The 22,512-nt window shown below is 44.9% G+C and overlaps 1 protein-coding gene across 3 annotated transcripts; it reads left to right on the top strand.

Annotated features, from left to right (window-relative positions):
* Positions 1-35: 35 nt before the first annotated feature.
* On the top strand, positions 36-20,609 carry tnfaip8l1 (tumor necrosis factor, alpha-induced protein 8-like 1; the record flags this gene model as incomplete). 3 transcript variants are annotated; one of them, XM_082524350.1, is made up of 3 exons in its annotated part: positions 36-1,122; positions 16,517-16,796; positions 18,737-20,609. In XM_082524350.1, 2 exons carry the CDS (start codon positions 16,525-16,527, stop codon positions 19,023-19,025), a joined length of 561 nt encoding a protein of 186 aa, XP_082380476.1. In that variant the 3' UTR covers positions 19,026-20,609. The 3 variants fall into 3 exon arrangements, with proteins under 3 accessions (XP_082380476.1, XP_082380475.1, XP_082380474.1); XM_082524349.1 differs by lacking the exon at positions 36-1,122 and adding an exon at positions 2,515-3,960; XM_082524348.1 differs by lacking the exon at positions 36-1,122 and having other exon boundaries at positions 16,489-16,796.
* Positions 20,610-22,512: the final 1,903 nt, after the last annotated feature.

Genomic DNA, 22,512 nt, shown 5'->3' on the forward strand with positions numbered 1-22,512 from the left:
CTCAGTGAATGCTCCACTGAGATTAAAAACTTCTGTTGTGCTAAAACTGAGGTTTTTATTAGTTCGGGCCTGAAGACATCTCTAAGCAGGTCAGTTATTACACCAGCCTGCTCTCAGGCAACATCAAATCATGTATTAAGGCCGTTGGTATTATTTATGAACAGCAAGTTTGAATCTCAGAGCTCAGCCAGTCGTGTTTCTTTCATTTAAGAAACATCTCAAAAATCAAACCTTCGCTGAAACCCAACAGTTTGCCACTTTTAGTGCACACTTGCATTTTCTGCTCGGACGCCTCCCTTGACTGTGTTCATGGTCCAGAACGCAGCAGTGAGGCTCCTTACATGAAGGTGCTCGCACATCACCCCTATTCTTGCTTCCCGCCTCAGTTTCCAGTGATTTTCAGAATTTGTTTAAAGATTTCTGAAAATCAGCCCTACATAGCCAGGCTCCTGTCTATTAGGGGTGCAATGATACTCGTATCGATATTGAACCGTTTGATACAGTGCTTCCGGTTCAGTAAATGGTAAATGGCCTGCATTTGTATAGCGCTTTTCTAGTCCCTAAGGACCCCAAAGCGCTTCACACTACATTCACACACTGGTGATGGCAGCTACATTGTAGCCACAGCTGCCCTGGGGCGCACTGACAGAGGCGAGGCTGCCGGACACTGGCGCCACCGGGCCCTCTGACCACCACCAGTAGGCAAACGTGGGGTTAGTATCTTGCCCAAGGATATTTGGCATGCAGTCAGGATCGAACCACCGACCTTCTGATTAGTGGCTGACCTGCTCTGCCACCTGAGCTACAGCCACCCTACACCACGCATATGTATCGAACAATACAACATTTGTAATTTATTTGATCAACTTTCCTTCTGACGATGCTGTCTGTGTTGAGCGCTCAGTGAATCTGCGTTCGACTACTCCGCCTAGGCTGCACTGTCGAGCGCAGATCCAATGAGCGCTCAACACAGACAGCATCGTCAGAAGGAAGAGCGCAGGGCAAGCTAGCAAGACAGAAGCTAAGCTCTCCTTGCAACATGGCAAATTGAACCTCCCCCACCCTCATTCAGATCTGGTCTTTGGAACTATTTTGGTTTTCATGTGACGTATGACCCTGAAGGTAAGCGCGTCATGGACTAAAGTAAAACAGTATGTTGGATGTGCCACGCAATGCTCAATTACATGGGTGGGAGCTAGTGTGTTAGCGCAGTTAGCTTGTTAACGTGTTGCCGTCCAGCCCCATGCACGGGGCGATCTGCGGTAGCTCTTTAACGGAGATTTGCCGTGTTGTGGCGTTAACGTCATTTCAGATTAACGCTGACAGCACTAGTGGGAACACAACGAATATGACTGCACATTTACTCCGACAGCATCCTAGTGCAAAGACAAGTGGAAGCAGACAAAAACAACAAGCAGCATGCTACAAACTTTACCTGAGTCATTTAGACAGCCGTTAGCACGTGATCCTCATTATGGGGACCTGATATGTTTAATATGCTGCTGAGAATATAGCCCAGAAGAAGCGGATAGTAGAGCTTTTATTTTGAAAGAGCCATTTCTCTGTAATAAACTCTCTTTTCCAAAGATGAGTGATTCCTCCATCAGATTTATTTTTTATTACTTTGTTGTTTCAGCAACATTAAATTTAAAAACTGTACTTTTGAGTTAAAATATATATTTATAATTTTAATAAATGACAAATTAAAAAGGCACGAACATTTTTTGTATCGAAAAAATATCGAACCGAACCGTGAATTTTGTGTATTGTTGCACCCCTAGTGTCTATATATGAGACCTTACAACAGCAGTCAGCCTCTCAAGTCTTCTGATCAGGGTCTTTTAACTGTTTCATGCACCTATTTTAAATCCAGAGACAATCACGCTTTTAAAGTCATAACTCCTAAGCTTTGGCTTCAGGTCAGCTGAATCTGTGGTTTGTTTTAAATGACTGCTGAAGAGTCATTTTTACAGGCTAGGATTAGCCCTTGTTCTTCTAATGTGCATATCTCACTGTGTGTTTCCATGTTTAAATATGAACACTTATCACTGTGTGATTTTATCCAAACTGTTAAGCACTTTGTAAATGTGTGTTTTAGAAAGTGATATACAAATACTCATTCTTCTGCTTATAATTATTACTTATTATAAATGGGCATCAGTATTGTTTTAAAACCCTGCTGTACAACAAACAGCATGTAAGCTGAAGGCTGTGTAAAAATGGAGAACTCTCAGCCCCAACTATATGGATGACAGACTGCCCGACAGGACACAGTCTGTGAGATTGGGCAGTGCTCTGCCTGGTTTGGTGATGTGCAGGGCTCCACAGGGGATCGTGCTTTCTCCATTCCTGTTTACCTCGCACACCTCAGATTGTCAGTACAAGTCCGGGTCACGCCACCTACAGAAACACTCTGATGACTCTGCAGTGGTTGGATGTATTGTATTTTAGTGATGAGCAAGCAACTGAACACAAGTAGACGATTTTGCTGAATTGTCTGGGGGGAATCACCTGCTTCTGGAAGTAAATAAGACCAGAGAGATGACGATTGACTTCATGACCCGTGTCTTTCCTGGGACAGGATGGTGATGAGTTGCAGGGAGTACAGGCACCTACGCATCCACACTGGCAATAGGCTGAACTGGAAGACCAACATAGATGCTGTACACAAGAAATATATGAGCATGGCCTATCGTCTAAGGAAGCTGAGATCCTTCAATGTGTGCAGCAAAATGATGCAGATTTAGTGTCCTTTGTCTGCTAGCAGCATCAGAGCTGAATGAACTGCAACCTGGACTCTTTCCAGGATCCTTCTATCACAGATAATCCCGACCACTCTCTGCACCACTTAGTACTAATGGAAGAAAAACAGCACACGATTTACTTTGTGTGCATTTCTGCAAAGGTCTTCAGCTTACAGAGTAATTTCTCACATTGTACCACAAGGGGGCGCTCCAGATCAATCTCACCACTGCAACTGTTCCATGTTATCCTCATTGTCACAGACTCATCCCATAGAAACACAAATCTTACAGTAAATGAGATTATACAAAAATGTTCTTGTAGCTCAGTAAGATAACGCCTCAATAATCACACCTGAACATAGCACTGCAAGTGCAAGAGTATCAGGCCTACATCATATATATAAAATAAACTATTGTCTTAACATAACAATCCAAAACGGACATGACCTTGGGAATTTCTGTATCCTCATTAGACAGACGGGGAAACACTTCCCCTGTCCCGAAAACATCCGCTGATAGTTTCCCCCTCTCTCACATCAGGCTCATTATCCCAACAGCCTGCTCTCAGCAGCGTTTAGCACATTTTGTCTGCAAAACTGTCACCAGAAGCACCAACGCAGGCTAGAAAGACACATTATAGGCTATTTATTATTTTGACCCTGACAGAAAAGTTGCTCCCACAGTTCCTGCTCATTGTTCCCCTAACACCGTTTCCTCTGGGAAACTTTCAGCCTTGGGAGTGGGAGCTGGACGAGGATAATTACTGGAAGCCCTGCACGGGGGCAGGGACTGCGCTGGCTGTAAATGGCCCTTTTCTTTCGGCCTGATTGGGCCTGGACCACTCCCCCTCGTTGCTCCTCCATTGGTCCGAGCCCACATCAATCTGGTGATTTCCAAGTGCCCCTCAAGTTTGAAACTTTTTTTACGAGTGGGAGGAATCGAGTTACAGCAAACTGTGGTAACTGATCGCAGCAGCCGAGGGAAGAAAACACGCGTTCAATAATTTACACATCTGTGCCGAGGACACGGTTACAGAATAAAACCTGAATTGAACAGCAGCGAGGACGTTTCACGGCCGACACGCAGCAGAACGAGTGGAAGAAAACCTGAATATGCTGTGAAGTGAATTCATCTGCTCTGCCAGGATGAACTCTTTTCGCTCACAGTACTAACTTGCTGTCATCTGGCTGACCGTGTCCCCGTGAAGCTGAGTAAGGTGAGTCCCACCTCAACGGCCGACCAGTTCTTAATGAAACCTCCCAGCGGCCTGTGGTTAAGCCAGCTCCCCCTCCTCTCCTCGGACAAACACGGACTTGATGAGAGCTGTTTTTGTTTTCTGCGTTTCTTTACGTGTTTGACAGCCTCCATGTTTGGCTCGAGCTCAGCGGAAGTAACGGCCAATCAGTTCGTGCGTGATTGGGATACTTTAGCGTCTGATAAGAGATTTAGCGGCTAACGGACCGTTTCCGAAGCGAAGGAGAGTCGCTCGGGTTGTTGGTTTAATAAGATGTGGACGCGGTGCGAGAAATGAAAGATAAACCGAGTTTGTGCTTCTCCACGCGGAGGATCATTAGGATCATGTGTCTGCTGTTATTAGTCATTGATTGGTAATGAGAAAGCACCGCTGAAGCTCTGACTGTGGGGGTGGTGTACTCTGCCAGCCGCCCATGTTTCAGACTTGTGCGGCTTTACACCGTGTTTGCTGGATTTAATAGGAAGACATTAACGTTTATTAGTAACCATACTGTACACACTACAGTGGGACTGTGCAAAAGTCCATGATCATTTTGTTTACAAGGACCTGTGCCTTGTAATCTTTCACAGTTCTCCTTTGGATACTGGCTGCGTTTTAAGCCCAGTCCTTGTACCTTTTTGTTGAACCACTTGTGAATCATACAACCACAAAAAGGAACCAAAATCGAGGGACAAACCAGTATTGTGTCTACACGTGACCGACAACTTGGCAGAGAACCAATTTTAAATGGTATCTTTGGGCACTTTGTTACTAACAGCCTGTTGCAAAAACGCATCATTTGTTAAACAGTTTCAAAATGGTAGTTTTGATGCCGCAGGAGCGATTAGCTGAAAACCTGCCATATCTCCACATGGTCTGCAGTGAGTCCTTAAAAAGTCTGAGGCACGTGGAGGGCAAAAGCAGAAGTGGCAGACTTAAAAATAAAAACTACCTACAGTATTAAGAAATAATGAGGGGGGGGGGAGGCTGCAAATACCTGACAAAGGACTGGAGAGCTGCATCTGGGCCTTCAATCGATCCAGCTACTGTTTGCTGAAGCCTCATCAGAAATTGTCCCAGTGGAAGAGTGACTGTCAATAGGTCATTTTTAAAGAACTCCAAGAAGTGCAGTGATAACGGCTCTTCATCAATGCAGTGAAGGACACAGATGCGTATGGAGGTCAGGAGAGATGTGCAACAGTTATGTATTAGCCTCACAGTCTAATCCTCAGCTTATCAAAATCAAAACTGTGGGAAAAACCCTCTAACACGCACGTTTTGTAACACATTGCTGTGTTTACATTGCAAAGCTTTTCTCCATGACAAGGCCGGGGGTGGATGAATAGCTTCACTGTGCAGTGGTGGCACACATTACCACGCTCAGCCTCAGAAGGCATGTTAAATGAAATATGGCCTTGGATTAGGACTCGGAGGTCCGTCTCTCCGTGCGCAAGCAAAACTGCTTTGGCATTTTTCGACCTGCTGTCTTTTAGTCGCAAAGCCTTCCTTTGTAGCGTCGTTGTTGGTGGCAACTGCAACAAGTGAGCCGAGGAAGAATGAACAATAGAGTAACTGCAGGACCTCATTTCAACACCTGCTGTTTTTGAAAAGGGAAAGGTGGAGGCTGTGCCTTTAAATCCTCCTAAACTGCATATTTAATTGGCTATATTTGTCTCCTCTTACTCTTTAGAAATGACGATGGGCATTTTTCTGGACTATTTTCCAATAACAGGTCATAACCTTTCCACAAATCCCTGAAGCGATTGCCTTCATTTTCTAAATGAAAGCCTGCAGCAGGTTGTGCACTGGTCATGCAAAGCAAAACCACCTCCAGTGTTTGGGAAGTGGGATCATTATTTTTGAGGTTTTGCTGTATGCAAGATGAATTGGTTAATCAGTGTAACAATCAATAATGAGAATAATCATAAGTTATAGCTGTAAAGTAATCATATTGGCCTCCATTGCTACAGACAGCCGCAGAATAACTGATGGCAGGTTTTAAGAACTATAAATATGTTTTCCTCATTAATCGTGGCTTTTGTGTTCATTGTTTTTTATACTGTATGATTTTTGAAAGACAATCAATAATATATAAAGCTTTCCCAGCAGGATTAAGCAGACGCTGGTAAGCCTCGTCTGTTTGTATTTCCGTGTAACTCTATCTGTGCGCATCTCCTCCTTTGCGTGTCTTGTCGAGCAGGACAAAGCAGTCACGTTGCTCTACATTCCCCATGCAGTGTTATTAAGGGCAGTGCATGAAATTGCGGCAGTAATCCCAGAGACACTGTTGGTCCTGCTGAGGAGACGCCATGGTTACTCATTAACAAGACAAGAGAGGTGTTTGACCTTTCTTTTACTGGCCTGCGACGCTCAGCCGAGCACGCAGGTGGCCGCTAAAACCCGTGATTCTGCATGAAAGGCCAGCGCTGTATGACCTGAAAATATCGTGACGTTACCTGAAATAAAGGCAGCGAGGGACGGTATCAGTTATGTCACAATCATATCCTCTCATGCCGGTGACCCCTCTGTTTTCACTAATCCTCAGCCCTGCTGTTCTTGCAGCCAGGCGCGCTCCTTTTATTAAACATCAAGTTAGCAAATGATGCTCTCTGGGCTCTGAGGTAAGGCAAATTAGTCATAATGTGTCGTACTCCTATGGTGGCCTTAATTAAAATGTCACAGGCCCGGCCATCAGTCACAGCACGAGCAGCTTGACTATGTCCTGCATTATTTGCAGCGGTGTTAACGTGATAAATAATACAGAATTGAAACTGAAACACGCCAGTTAAAGCGAAGTAACAAGCAGGCTGTTTATCCCTCTCGATTTGTTGCCAGTCTTTCTCTTTGCACGTTGGTCCAAATTAACTGGGCTCTAAGTTAAAACAACTACCCACTTGTGCATTTTAATGCAAGAACAAATGTTGTCAGTGAGTGCTGCGCTGGCCCCCAGGCAGCGCGGCAGCGACTGTATTCCCAGCCTTATTACACATGCGTAACACTGACTGATGTTCCTAAATTATTGCCAGCAGCTCGCAGTTGCTGTCTCTTACTGTATGCGCTGACGGCCCACCCTTTATCCGTATCCCACGTGTCTGCCTGAACCTGTTGCTCCACAGCAGACTGCTCTTAGCCTTTAGTCTATTTTAGTCCATATCGGCAGACTGAATTATTAATTTCCGATCCATTATGTGCCAATGCGTTAATTATTAATTGTTGAGCGGGCTCTGGCAGATCTGAGGAAAGTGTTAAAAAGAAAAGAAAATGGGGGGTGGGTTGGAGTGCGGTTTCTGAGCGAAAGGCATTGATTGCTTCCTTTCTTAGCAAATCTGCACAAGTCTTCAGAGATGACTGTGTGGGAAGCAGAGGGCTCGCCATTCAAAGCATGCATGTTGCATGTATGTTCCCCCGTCCGCGTGTTCTGCGTGCAATTATGGCTCTTCATGTCAGCACTGCTGAGCTGGATGAGTGCGAGCAGAGAGAGCATCATTACGCAGACATACAGCTGTTAGCACGTACAATGCTCCCAGCTCTGGCTCTATTAGCAGTCAGCACCTCCTCTGTTATGCAACACCTCAAGAGAAGAGCGAGACAAACACTACAAAAGTTGATGAAAGATGAAATTGCAGCGTTCACTTGTCCTGAAATCCTGCTGTTGATTCCCCCAACAGTTGAGTGGCTCCATTGGAGCTCATTTGAGTGGTTACTCTCATAACACAAAGCACGGATGTACCTTATATAACAACCTGGATTGTCTATTGTATCTCAGAGTGGAGACAGATTATATCATACAGCTGGGGAGAATGTGTAGAGAAGTCTGTTTTTTTTTCCCTTTCATTCAAGGTTTGCCACACAAAAATCAATTTAATGACATCGTTAATGTTTTGGGGATTTTCCCCCCCAAACCTGACACTTTGTTTTTCTTACAGCTCTGCAGTTTTACGAGGCTTTTAAATGGAAACGCTGGTACACTGGATGCATCTTTTTTAATAACTTGTGGAAGTTTAACCAGAAGCAAGAAAGCAAATACAACACACCAGTGTGTACACAGCAGGGCGTCGTCCAGTCCAGTCCGGCAGCCGTGCAATAAATGCTTTGTGATGCTTATCATGCAGATTTTTTGTTGTGTCGAAGAAGTCTCGACTCTGCTCCTTTTGTTGATGCTCGACTGTAATGCAAAATGCAGGGCAGCCATTAACCTTGCACTGCTGCTCTAATATTGCAATTAACTGCTGATTACTGGAAATAACCAGTAAGTAATCCTGAATTAAAAACTGAATGCCGTCAGTTGTGCAATCAAGTGCTTTTTGATTGCTGGTTTGAATCTGAATGGATGAACTATTTAACCAGTGGGAGAGCAACAAAAAATATTTTTCCAAAAAAGCAAATAAGACTAAAAACTCTTAAGAATAAATTGCTATTCATAAAAAAACCGATAAAAATATCGATCCTGTTTGCAGCACCTTTTGTCTTTTTGTGGTATCTGTTATTTTACTTGGACGACTACAGCAGGAAATGACAGGAGAGGAGCGATCTGGAGTGGTAGAGGATGTGGTAAAGGTCACTTGCATGCTCGCCGAGGTTTATGCTTTTGGAAAGGTGAGACTTAAAACCGGGAAAGAGTCTTCCTGTGTTTAATACACCTGGACGCATTATTTTGTGTTCGCAGCAGATAAAAATAGTTAGTGAGAAATGCCAGAGGTAATTATCGACACGTGATGCAGTGGAGAGCAGATAATGGGGCTGTTTTTTGTTGTTGTGCAGTGCACAATTCAGTATGATTTATGTCTCTTCAGTAATCGCCTCCATCCTGAAGCGGTGAAGATTTTTCTCTGCTGATGGAGTTGTCTTTTTCAGGGTCACAGTGCCCCAATCCATGTGACTAGCGATCCCTGAAGAGCATGAAAGTCGTGACATTTTCTGCTGCCATCAACCAATCACTTAGAGGATGAAGTGTCATGGAAAGTTCTACAGACTCTGCCAAAGCTTTTTTAGCAACTTTTGGTGGCCAAGCAGTGTAGAAACACATCTTTCACTGGTTTTTCTCTTTATGCTGGCTCTTATCAGCATCCAACAAGCTGTCTAGATTGGCAGCAGGTATTAAAGTGGTGGTATTTTGGTAGCTGTGACCTCCTCTTCCTCGTGAGGCACAACGCCACGGTTTAGAGTGGGCGGTAGCTACAGGTGTATCCAATTTCCACCTCTTTTTCACCTGTCACACCTCAGCTTTAGTTTGATTGACAGGTGAGTATAGCAGATGCTGAGGCTGCAGCCTGGATCCTGAACAATGCTCCCCTTTGGAAAAGCAATGCTGCGCTCGTATCATGTTGGTTTCATCCTACATGTGAGCAGCCAGAAGCCAAAAACATGTTTGTGTCAAGTAGCACGTGTGGACCATAAAACAACACGTGCAAATCAAATAATGCTGAAATAATGTCAATAACTATCCCCTTTGTTGGGGAAATGTAAATAGTTTTGGTTAGATTTCCAGTTTTTGGGCCTTTATGGAAATTTCTTTAGAACTTGTTTGTGATAGTTTTAGGGTTGGGGTGCCATCACTAATGCATCAGACCTCAGGTTAAGTTAAACACTGATTGTTTCCACTGTGAGGATTTTGTAAATTTTCTTTGTTTTATAAATTTGGAAGTTGCATATTTTGAAATTCTACACTTAAACTGTTTGTTGTTGTTGTTTTTTCGTTGGGCTCATTGAATCAGAGCCTGACAGATATTAGATTTTTGGGACAAATTATTTTTACATTATTTTTCAGCTACAAGTATCAATTTCTGATAAGGTTCAGGATCTTCTTTTTAAAAATGCCACTGAAACCATAGATGGTATAAAATAGACACAGATTCCAGGCCTGAAAAGTGAAGGCAACAATTAAGTTTAAATTAATTAGTACATTTTGATGGCCACCAGGGGGCAATATCCGTGTTTGCGAAAAACCAACAACTACACGACCTCGGTAAACGACTTGTCTTTGACAGCTCACAAATGCTAATGAGCGGTTTCACGGTCAAGGAGTGACGTGGTTATGCTTCAGTCCAGCATTGTTACAACTGTTTACTGCCACCAGGGGGCAGCATCACAAACAAACGTACTTTAGTTTTTCCTCTTCTTCAGGCAGTTATACCAATATTGTTATAATGCTGTTTTTCCAGCCAGTTAGCATTCGGCCTATGCAACGCATGCTTGTGTTTTGTTATCTTGGGTTTTCTTTTTGTTTGGTGTGCTGCACACAAGCGCGCCTTCTTCGGTTGCATCCCCATAGTCCTTTGCTTCCGGAAGCCAAATTTGTGCCGCGAGTCTGACCCATCTCTCAGTCGGCACATCTGGTTTCAAAATGCAAAACTAGCAATGGCAACCCCAAAAATGGGCGACGGCATGCCGACGATGACAGAGCGCGTGTAAGATGTTTGCATTGGCTCTGATATGAGCCGATGCTAATATGATTACTAACATCTTACATATGTTTTTGGGGGTTAGTCCTTGTGACCTTTGGCCTCCTTTAAGGGGGAAAAAAAAAAGGGAGCTTTAGTGATGACACATTCATTCGGCTCGATGAGTTATTATTTCTGTCATCATACAATGAAATCCAACTATAGTGACAAAAAAGTATTTTAAATTGTGGCATTTGTTTGGTAACTGGGAGCGTCGAGGCTGTAGCCACTACATCAAGATCTTGTTGCTGTCTTTACAGCTCGTCTTCTCTGTATCAGTGTAAAAGGTCACAGTGGCCACATTACAGAAACACTAACTGAAAGTGACAGCCAGTAGGAGTTGTCATCCCACTTATTCCTCTTTTCCCATATGACCTGGAGAAGCTTTTAGCTGCCACGTCTCCACCGCAGACCGCGCTGTCACCTGCCCTGAAACTCAAACAAAGGAAATTAAATGTAGATAATAAAGGTGGCTATCCGGCTTAAATAGTCCTCTGAGGAGTAGGGGGGGGGGGGGGACGGGAAGGTCATTTTATTTTATTTTTTTATTTTTATAAAAGTCATCACAGCTTCTCGTCACCACGATCCTTCAGCCATGCTGCCACGCAGGCTTGACAGGCCTGTCTGCACCTGCAGGCGGGAGCGTCCCTGGGTTCATTACCCAGGCTCCCTTATTGTCTTGAGACATCAATCCGACACTCTGTGGGGTCTGGTTTCATTTCCCATGAGTCATCTTTGCTTTGAGATTTTTGCTCAGTGTCTATATGAGCGAGTGCAGCTCATTTTGAGTGAGTATATGAGTTTGTGACTTGTCTCACTGCTGCAATTATAAGTGCTGAGCTCTCGGCTGCTGCAATCTGTCTTTGTTTCATGTTCAGCTGCTCAGTAAGTCGGCCTATCAGAAACGTGTGTGAGCCAACAGATGTTTGTTCCTCTGATGTCTGCGTGCACTGATGACTGTGGCTCGTACACTTTGCCGCAATACTCAGCAGGATTTGCCGTTGTCATGTCTTGTTTTGCCTTAAATCCGTTAAAATGTTGCCTCTAAATACTACGGAGACGCCGTGTTGGGGTTGGCGTGCTGTCCCTGGACGCCGCCGCGCTTCACAGGCCATTTAGATTTGGCACTAAGCGCTTTGGTGCAGCAGAGTCACAGAAGAAAAATAGGATTTGAATCGAAAACCTTTTCATCGCTTGTCCCTTGAGAGCATGTTTTCGCAAAACCTTTAGCTTTGGGCGGGGACTAAGAGCCGGAGTGAGGATATCCTTCCGTCCTCGAGATAAGAGTGTCAGGAGTCTGTTTGTCACTCTTAAGCCTCGAGTGAAGCCAGAGGCAGACAATGCTGAGAGCCAGACATTTGAATTGTACGACAGGCGAACCCTCCACCCTTCCCCACTTCTTGCCTTCCTCCTCTTCCAGCTCGTTGGCGGGCCTCGGAGAGTCGACAGCTACGACGCCTCAGATCTGCAGCAAAAGTATAATTTAATGAGCGCCATGAAATCACCCTTGAGCCTGTAAATGGCGTCTGCCCATTATCCATTTGCACTTTTCGAAACTCTCGTACATCCATCAGCGGAGGCAGAGAGAGGATGGAGGCTGATGCAGACGCGTGTTCTGATAAGTGCATCTCCTGTGGAGGCCGTCCTCTGTGATTAACTCGTGTCAACAGGACAAAGTGACGTTTCTTTTCTTCCAGTTGTCACTCGCATAGAAATAAAGATTCCAAGTTCAGGTTTTGTTTGTTTGGGTTTTTCTCTCACTCTGATCATTAGTGTCTTTCTCATCTTATCCGTTTCACACGCGTTGCATCAGAGCAGGATTTTCTGTAACAAGCGTAGCACGGCAAGTTTAGAGTTACGAAGCGGTCGATAGGGATCTGCCAGTGATCCTTGATCAGCGCGGCGAGAGGCCCGATTAAATGTCCAGCACCTGCAACAAGACGCTGCGAAAACTAGATTTGGCGTGAGACGGTATATAAATGACCCCTCGTGCTAACGCCCACAGTTATTTCCTGCATGTTTCAGGGTTGATGTACAACAAACCTCCACCCCGGCTCTGCCTCTCCTCGCTCCTCTCTGGGAAGCATCCTGCTGACACTCTCTCCGAGGAGTCTTATTGATATTCTTCGAGAGGCATTGCAGAGAGAGAGCAAGGGAGGAATGAAAGTCACACACTGTAGCAGGCAGCAGATGCGCTACCTTCCAGTACCAACGACGGCAAACGTCACAAGTCACCCAGCAGGGATGTGTCAGCGCTCTGCGTCGGCTGCACTAATTGCACCTCTCACGCTTTGTGTGCACGTTATCCGGATTATTACGGAGAGGCAATTTGCCATTCATGTATTTGTTTACAGTTAATCCTCTTTAACGTGGAGACGTATGGCGTGAAGAGTAATCACTTATGATGCGAACAGGACATTTGTTTCAGTGCAGCAGCCACGCGTTCGGCGACGTGCGGCTCGTCAGAGGATTTATACAGGGTGTGACTGTTTGCCTCATTTTTATGCGCATTGTTTTCCACTAATCCTCGCATTTGGCTGAGTCATTGTCATTTTTTATTTTTTTGCTGTGCGATCAGTTTACACAATCGGACGAAAATAAGTTTATTAGCCGATTAGTCAGCCGACAAAAACGACCTGGATTTGTTTTAGCTGGACACAAACCAGTCGCTGCCTCCTGCACCAGTCTTTCAGAATCAGCTCGCTTTCAGTATATTTAATGAAGCCATGCAGAATTTTTACCTTCACGCTTTACAAGCACAGGGGTCAAAGGTTATGATGCATTTTTAATCAGCTGTTTCTCAGGTGGTTTGATGGGAACTAAATTTAGCTGTTTTTGTTTTAGTCCCAGAAAAGTCAAAGTTTGACACTTGACCTTTGTCTTCATCAGACTATAGCAGTCTTCACAATCCAAGATATTATTATATTCCAAAAAGATTTTAGCTTCAGTTTTTCTTGAGACAAAATGATTTTTCTTATTTTAGATTTAAAGTATTAAAGTTTAAACTAAAAGTAAAAAGGAGCCAAAAGTGGAGTGCCAACGTTTGGTGCTTTTTGTTTTGGACACTTTTCAGTAGCAGAATGTGCTGAGGTTTCAGTCTCGACCCTACAAGCTCAGCTTGATTCGTACATCTGCACTGAAACGTTGCCTCAGGCTGATCCTACGTCAGTGGCAAACGCTGTTGGCACCGTTACTCTCGTGCGTGAAGGTGGGATTTCCGCCTTTGAGTCGCTCCATCCTCTCCTGACCATTCAAAAAAACGTCTGCAGGAGAAACCCAGTCAGTCGCTCGGGTGTAGTTATGTGAGGGTTTGTGGTTGGGTTTTGGCATATCTACAGCTTAGATGACGGTACAGGAGAAATCTTTGTTGGGTGATTTACGTTAAATTGAAAGTGTGTCATTAACGTGTCAGGACACCGCTGCAGCTTCATCTACAGCTCGGCTCTCAAAGCCTCGGCTCTTTTCTGAAACATATTCTGTCATTTGGTGTTTTGACGACGGGGTCGCCGAACCGCCGTCTAACACGTCGGGCCAAAATCTTCCAGACATGTTCAATTTGTTGACATCTAGCGACTGCAAAGGCCAAGCATATGACCAACATCGTCTTCATACTCATCAAGCTGTTCACCGACTCCCCTCGTGCTGTACCGTGACTCATCAGGATGAAGGTGATCGCTCAGAACAATTTCATATCTGTTTTCAGTCCCCGCGTAGGTGACGCTTCACATTATTGGTTTAGTTTGTCACCTGTCTGTATATCAGAATATTTATTTATGTAAAACCGAGGCCTGTGTGTTTGTTTACAGAGCTCTGTTTACGGCAGAATAATTTTACATAATTATTAGGAAATAAATTGCAGCAAAGGAGACTCTTTGCATGTTTTCACAGCACATACTCGGCAGTAAACACTGAAAATAAATCGGTGACTTTAGATTTAAGTAATATTAAACATTTATGAGGCAGAAAATCTAAAGACTAATAGTTTGCCTATATGTTCATAATGATGTAGGAAACGTGACGTCTGCTAATGAGTACAGATGGCGGTGCTGTATTAGATTGTGAAATGCTGTGCACTCATCTTTTAGGGACCAGCAATATTTGTACCATATTTTCATGAATATTCCCAAAAAGACACATTTTTAAAGAACCTCCAGGAATTTTGAGCATTTAGTTCAAATTTCATAGAAATCCATCAAACGGTATGTGAGAGATTTCAGTCCAAAGGTGCAAACACATTACGACGCCACTGTGACCACAGCGCCTGCAAGAGCTCCTAATCCGAGCGTGCAAAGATTGACACGTTTTAACTGCACGCTGTGACCACTTCCTGCCCAGCCAACAGGCGGAGGAAACGATGACACGTGCATCTCTGCTACACAGCATACTGTACACTGGAGTTTGGATCAAGTCCACAGGAGGAAACTCTTTCTTGGCAGGTTTCCCTTCAGATTCACGTCAGGTGTGCAGTTTAACAGTCTGTAGCTCTCTGTTTGTAAATACAGCTTAGATTTGCTGTGGTTTCTTCCCAGTAGCCCTAACGATCTATTAAACTGCAGAGACCACTGACATGATGCAGTGAAGCCAGCGCTGAGCCCAGCACGTGTCATGTCTGGTATCTAAACACCAAAAGCAACTGAGTAATGTTATTGTCTCGAGTGGCTAAAAAAAATCAAACCCTGATCTGGATCTTTATTATATGAAGGTTTAGACTTAGAAATAAATTCCTGCCATTGTCCCACTTCTTCCTTGTGGATTCGTTAATATGTGACATGATGCGGCGTCCGCCCAACCCCTCCATCACGAGTCCCAGTGAAACGGCGAGCAGAGGAGAGAAACTGCAGCAGACTCTCACACTGCTGAAATTAAATTAGTGTCCATAAAATAGGTCAGTAACTTGAATAAAACGCTTCTTTGGGTTTTTGAGGCACTGAGTGGACACTCTGCACTGCGCTCGTACATCTCACCATCACTTATACTCACTTTATAAACACAATGAGGGCCAACGGTTTCAAAGAGAGGCTCAAACGCACTCAGCATGCAGGCATGATGAGACCTAAAGTAGAGAGAGGAGAAGCTCAGATTGCAACGATTACGTCTGTTTACTGTTTTAGTAAAGCCAAACACCGTATTCAGTTTCATTTAGAGTTCCTTTCTATATATTTCTGAGAGTGCGAACCTCTAAAAATGTTGAACATGTCCGAACAAAATGAAACTCGTAACACAGATGCCCCTTCCTTCACCCTCATTCTTCCCCCTGCATTATAAGGCAGGCGTGGAAAATGACTGCGGTGCCTGTTTACACTCGTGCGCTCTGAGGTTATCCTTGGAGATCTGCGAAAGTTAGAGAGGGAGTGCTCAGGAAAATAGATTTTTGTTGCTTTATTGCTTTAAAAGGAGACTGTTCAAGCCTAAAGAAGTGACCTGCAGAAGGCTGCTGAAACGATACGGCGTGCTGCGCTCTCGCTCGCTCCCCTCAGCGAGGCTCTGAAAGCCGGCAGACCCGATGACCCCCCCCCCTCCTTCTGAGCCTCTATCACGGGCGCAGCCTTTCACTGAGTCACCCCACTTGCCACACAAACACACACTCAGAAACGACATGCATAAATAAATCCACACATGTGCAGAGTGGGCTCTGTCTGCCTCCTGCTCGCCTTGTTTCGTCAGTGCATTCAGCTGATGAGACGTTCGGATTACTTTGCCTGCTTTGCGTGGTCGGGATGTAACTGACTTTACTCCCACACGTGTAATGACACATTCTTCTCTAACTACCTTGCAGGCACCGAGCCAGAGGGTTGCTGGGACTAATTTGACAGCTGCCACGGCTCATTATCTGATAAAGCGGACAGTTCTCGGCCCCGCAGTTTAAACAGAATTCGACGATGCTATATCTTCACACATTGTGTGTTGGTAGTGTGGTATTCTTGGCTCATTTTGCTTTTGATATGAGAAGGTCAAAGAGGACATCTAAGAAACGGTTCTTGTTTTATTTCTCAATTTGTGCCAATTTTAGAAAACTTTCAAGATGTTTTCACGTTGATGGGGTTTATCGATAAGACTGTGGCTTGATAGCATGTTCTCTCTGTCTCTTCTCGACCCAGACTTGACCATGGACTCCTTCAGCACCAAGAGCCTGGCCCTGCAGGCGCAGAAGAAGCTGATGAGCAAGATGGCTACCAAGAGCGTGGCCAGCCTCTTCATCGACGACACCAGCAGCGAAGTGCTGGACGAGCTGTACCGCGTCACCAAGGAGTACACCCGCAACCGCAAAGAGTCCCAGAAGATCATCAAGAACTTGATCAAGATGGTGGTGAAGCTGGGAGTGCTCTACAGAAACAACCAGTTCAACAGTGAGGAGCTGATCCTGGTGGAGAACTTCAGGTGACGACCGTCATTTATCGCTCTCGTGTCTACACGAGGCAGTTTAGACCGAAGCCCAACTTTGCTGCTTCTCCTTCAAAGCCATGTTATAGTTTCCTGGTATGTGAGCATGTTAGGGTCCATGTTGGCTGATGTACCAACTACGTATGCTACAGATGAGCACCAGTTATATTTATTTAAAGGACATGAATGGGGATCATCCTCTGTTGTAGAGGTGGGTGGTATAAACAGTATACGGTAGAAACTATGAATTTACCTGCAAATGATGGCGGGCGACAGTAAGTGCAAAGAGACGAGGCACGTTTTTGAATATGGAGAAAGCCAAAAACTGCGCTTCCTCCACTTCTGTACCGTTGATTCATTAATGTTGAATTCTCTCCAGCGGCTCTATTCCCATGTTGTTGCAGTATATGAATGACTAACCTCGTATTGTGGATGGATTAGCTCAGCTGTTCTCGTGACTGAAGTTTGGTCCGTTTACAGCATCCTGCCATGCGATTGCATTTGTCCCTAACCATCAGGAACCCTCACGTTAACTTTTATCGAGGGGGAAAAAGTTAGCGTTCATCCTCCAGCTTCACTGTGTTTATGCTATGCTAATATAGCTGTGTCGCTAGCGATCACGTAGCACAGCGGTCCCCAACCCCCGGGCCTCGGACCAGTACCGGTCCGTGAGTCGTTTGGTACCGGGTCTTTTCACGTGTGTTATGAATAAATCTTTTTTTCGGTACCGGTACTGGTTTTATTTTGTTGTATTTATCCGCGACACCTTAAAGGCCGGTCCATGAAAATATTGTCGGGCATAAACCGGTCCGTGGTGCAAAAAAGGTTGGGGACCGCTGACGTAGCACATCATTATATACCAGCTAGCCCAACTTCAGTAACCCTACAAACGTCACTGCTGTTTAGTTTTCTGTCTTCATTTATGTTGGAAGTGACAGCAGAGCTGTACGTTTGAATTAGTTTCCAAAATCTCTCAGTCAGAACATGCTACATCATGTTTAGGTGGAAGCTAGCGAGCTAACCATCAAGCGGTGCGGCTTCGTAGCTTACCAAAGTCACACTAAAACATTTTTGACAGATGTTTGCGCGCCGTGTAGCACATACAATCTGTTCGAGGTCAGTAAGCACAACAGAATTCATACATAAGGCGCACTGTAGATTTTTGAGAAAATTAAAGCATTTTAAGTGCACTTATAATGCGGAAAATACGTATGTATGTATGTAAGCATGTTAGGGATCATCATCTGTTGATGCACCACCTACGTATGCTACAGATGAGCACCAGTTGCATTTCTTTAAAGGACATGAATGGGGATCGTCCTCTGTTCTGGACACAGACAGTATGTGAAGGTCATTTTATGTTTTGTCAGAGACGAACCTGCTGGAATAATATCTGTACAAAATCAGAAGTTTATCAACCTGCTGGTTCTTTAACAGCGATGCTACATTTTACCTTTGATTTCTTTTTCTTTCTTATGAAGCGATGCGGCTCTTACAGCAGAGTCCTCATCGCTGCAATAAACGATCGGTTACTCGACTGTGTCTGAGCGAAGTACAAGTCGTGTTATATTGTTGGTCAGGAGGCTGGAAGCCTTGTGAAACATTGAAGATGTGATTCTGGGGAGAAGTGCAGTTAAAGGATGTTTCTGTGTGCTGATGGAAGCAAATTAAGGGAATGGACATTTCCATCAGTTTATGTGTTTCCAGTAAAACCGAGCTCGGAGGGACGCAAAGCTGACACAAGCGCTCAGTGCAGAGACGGGTTATTATATTAGCATGGAGATGTGAGCTTTGCACAGGACAATACTATAACTAATATATGGGGGTTGTGAAAGTTTTCTGGAGAAATTCCTGCGGCAGCACTTTCTATTTTTACTTCTGCTGCTCTGGTCAGAATTAGAAAGTGACAGCGTCTCCTCTCTCTTGTCTCCTCGCAGGAAGAAGGTCCACACTCTGGCCATGACGGCGGTCAGTTTCCACCAGATCGAGTTCACCTTTGACCGGCGCGTCATGAGCGCCATCTTGAATGATTGCCGCGACCTGCTGCACCAGGCCATCAAGCGCCACCTGACAGCCAAGAGCCACTCGCGAGTCAACCACGTCTTCAATCACTTTGCCGACTGTGACTTCCTGGCGACTCTGTACGGGCCCTCGGAGGTTTATCGCGGCCACCTGCAGAGGATCTGTAACGGGATCAATAAGATGCTCGACGAAGGCAACCTCTGACCTCTGCCTCGGCGTTAGGCTCGTTTACCTCGAATCATCACGAAGCATTTCTCCTTTTTTTGAGACAACGATCGTGAACATTTTTCTTTTTCCTTTGTTTGTGTTTGCATTTACTGTAACATCGAAATTCACTTGGCAACTTTGTCCAAAGTATATTTCTTTTTCCAGCCTTCTTTTTAATGAATGTAAAACTTCATGCTCTTATCTCCATAGCCTTGACAACTGTGCCTTAAATAGCATATTTTATCTTCGTTCCAAGGGCTCGCTTTCTCTCTGTCACTTCAAAAAGGCAAGAAACCAGGCACAGGCCTCCAGCTGTATCTGTTAAATGGACAAAAGTGGGTCTGGGAGCAAAACGAGGAGAAGAGAGCGAATTTCCAAGGACAAAAAGAAGTTTTACTGTCTGTTTGCTTTTCCTGAAAGCAGTGTTGCACTCGATCCCAAACAAGCGCTGTACTGTAGTGAAACCATGTGAACGACGGCAGTAATCCTGCTCAGCCAGCATTTTGCGGCTCTCGCCATCATGCACTGAACTCTGGCTTTTTGTTTCGGAGCCACTTATAAACCCACATTTGCTTCCAATAGCCTGGTTTATAGCCACCACAACAAAGGCAAAGTATTTGGGTCATGGGGGGAATGTAAACTCGAAGGAATTTGAGCGTGCTGCGTGTTGTTGATCGTCTCTGCGCCGACTCGAATGTCTCGCCGCCTGGACGCTCATCTAGCCTGAAAAATCACGGCCGGGCGGCGAGGGCGGTGCACAATGTGGCACCAGGTGCAAAGATTGCTCTGGCATTTTGTCAGAAGGGAATTAAGCGCCAACTCGGTCGAACCACTCGCCGTAACGGATGCCGTTAGTCCGGGGTCAGCTGTGTTTCAGGTTGGGGAGCCTCACGTTTATCCTTAAAAGCACTAAAACTCCAGCTCAAATTCTGACTGATCCCAACTAAAAAGTGAGCAGGCAGATGAAAGACTGCAGCACCGTGTCTGTGAAGAGCGCCGGGCAGAGCACGGAGATTAGAGCAGAGACAAACACAGCACCTGATTGTGCTCTCCCACTGCAATTATCGCTCCCCGCTCCAGGGTGGCGTAATGGCTGGGAGCCGGCCTCCGTCGAGCAGCCACTCCATTTCACCGCACGGCAGCCTCGTGTGATGAGATGGGGATAACGTCTCTGTTTGCGCGATGCCAGTCCTTCTAATGGAGTGAAAGATGATGTTGTGTTTCTCCCTTACAAAGGAGTATATGAGTAGTTACTACAGCCCTCTCCAACCTTGCATAATGGGCATCTTTCCTTTTTTTTGTCTGTGTTTTTGTATCACTGAGCCTGTCTGGGAGATTGTTTTGTGCCGCGGCCTCATTTTGTATTCTGTGTGTGTGTGTGTGTGTGTGTGTGTGTGTGTGTGTGTGTGTGTGTGTGTACCTGTGAGAGAATTGGAAATTGAGCCGTGTAATAAGCGCTGTGCATTCCCAGATAGGATTGCTGAAACTTTAACTTCTTCTGCAGCAGCTCTGCCAAAGAGAGAGGAGAGAAGGGACTGCTGTTACTTAAAAAGCACTCTTCCCCCCCCCCCCCCCCCCCCCCCCCCCAGGACAACACTTCAGAAAATGGTGTGAACGTGATCGTTCTAACCCCTTAATGGTGAAAATGAAGACCGAGGTGGTGGCTGTTGTCATTTTAGTCCTGCGCCGGTTTAATTGTGAGATGACTTCTCATTTGTTAGATTCATTTAAGACCAGCCTCATCATTTTGGGAAGGCTTTGAAGTAAATCCTTTAATTGTCTTTAAATGCAATTTTCTCCAAATCCTCCTCATCTCAGGGCGAGTTTCAATCTCACTCCTTCTGAAATCCACCAAAAAGCAGCACGAGCCCTCGAAACAGTCGCACTTATTTTACTCAAACGTGCTTTTCTTGTTGCATTTTCACTCTTGTGACTGTGGTGAGTGTTTTTATTTTCACTCGTGTACATAGGATTGTGTTTGTGCGTTCTCTGTATCCAGACACAACAAATTTAATACAAAATGCTTTTTTTTAAAAACTGATACATTTCCTGTCTTTTTATTTTTGTCCTAATCACCCATCTCCTTATCTGGATGGTGGATGTTTCTGACCCGATCAGGAGGGTCATCTGACTGCAGCTGACCTGGATTTAGTCGAGAGACAGACACACACACACACACACACACGCCCCAGCTCCCAGCATTGTTAGGAAACTATGAAAACAAACCCATCTGACTGACAAACAATTCAACTTGGGGTCATTTCTTTCCACTTCCTATAAGGCCACGCCACAGTCAAAGGTAGAACAGGAAATGAGTAAGCCAGAGGACTTTGTGCTTCTGTTTTTGGAAGTTTAAACATTCGACTCAGCTGCTGCTTAATTTCAAGTGTACAACGAGCAGCACTCTGTGGACTCAGTTTGAGTTTAATCTGTCATTGACTTTGCTACTTCTCAGACTTTGGAATGATAATTTGGCCAGTAGCACGTCTGCTGATCCTCCCTGTAGCACACTTGAAAGGCTACTGCAGTACCAAGTGCCCATTTATCCTCTAATACGGTCATTATCTAAACGTGTGTGTGTGTGCGTGTGTGTGTGTGTGTGTGTGTGTGTGTGTGTGTGGATTCACCCTCGAGTTCAAAGCTCTACGATGTGACTAAAAAGATGTGTGACCAACTCAGTCACGTCTTATTTTCCTTCCCGTTCCTAAAAGCCGTAACTTTGATATGGAGTAAACAAAAACATCTTTAAAGTTAAAGGGACAGTTCTCAGTAAAACCCTATTTACATATTTTGCTCCCAGCCTCTAGTGCTGTTTACCCATGCACATTGTTTTGGTGCGAGTCGCCCGGTTCTGGAGATGCCTGCCTCTCTTGAACATAATGAATCTCGATGGAACTCGCCTTGCGGTGCTCAGAGTGCCAGAAATGCATCTGAAAAATGTAGCAGCAGTGTCGCTCCAGAAATCATGGCTGATGACTCAAAAAAACACAAAACAAACCATCATATGAGCAGTTTATTGTAGAAACAGTTTCCACTCGGATACACCCGCCAACCGTATCGCTGTGCAGACAGCTTGAGATGGAGAGCCTTGGGATTGACAGGATGTAAACACTGATGATTCACCCATCAGCTGAGCTGTAATATCAGTCAGCTGAGTGCTTTCTGTGCTTGATGGATGGAGTTGAGTGGAAACACAGTAGTTCCTACATAAACGTCTCACAACAAGGTTTGCAGACTGTCAATTAAGCGGCGCCCTCGGGAGCTCGGCAGTGAAGGTAAAACTGCAGAACCACTAGGAGCCACTCGAGGCTGGCTCCAAAAGGGCGTCGACCCCCCCACCAACTCTGATCCTAAACGTTACAGCAGAGAGAGCCTGGTACAAAATACAGTTTGGCCTCTATCAGTAGTTTTGGCTCTGCTGCTGCGGGTAAGTCGAAATTTTAGGGTTTTTTTAGTTTTATAGTATTTTACAGCTCATTTAAAT

This window comes from Aulonocara stuartgranti (genome assembly GCF_965226115.1).
Source record: "Aulonocara stuartgranti genome assembly, chromosome: 23".
Classification (NCBI taxonomy): domain Eukaryota; kingdom Metazoa; phylum Chordata; class Actinopteri; order Cichliformes; family Cichlidae; genus Aulonocara; species Aulonocara stuartgranti.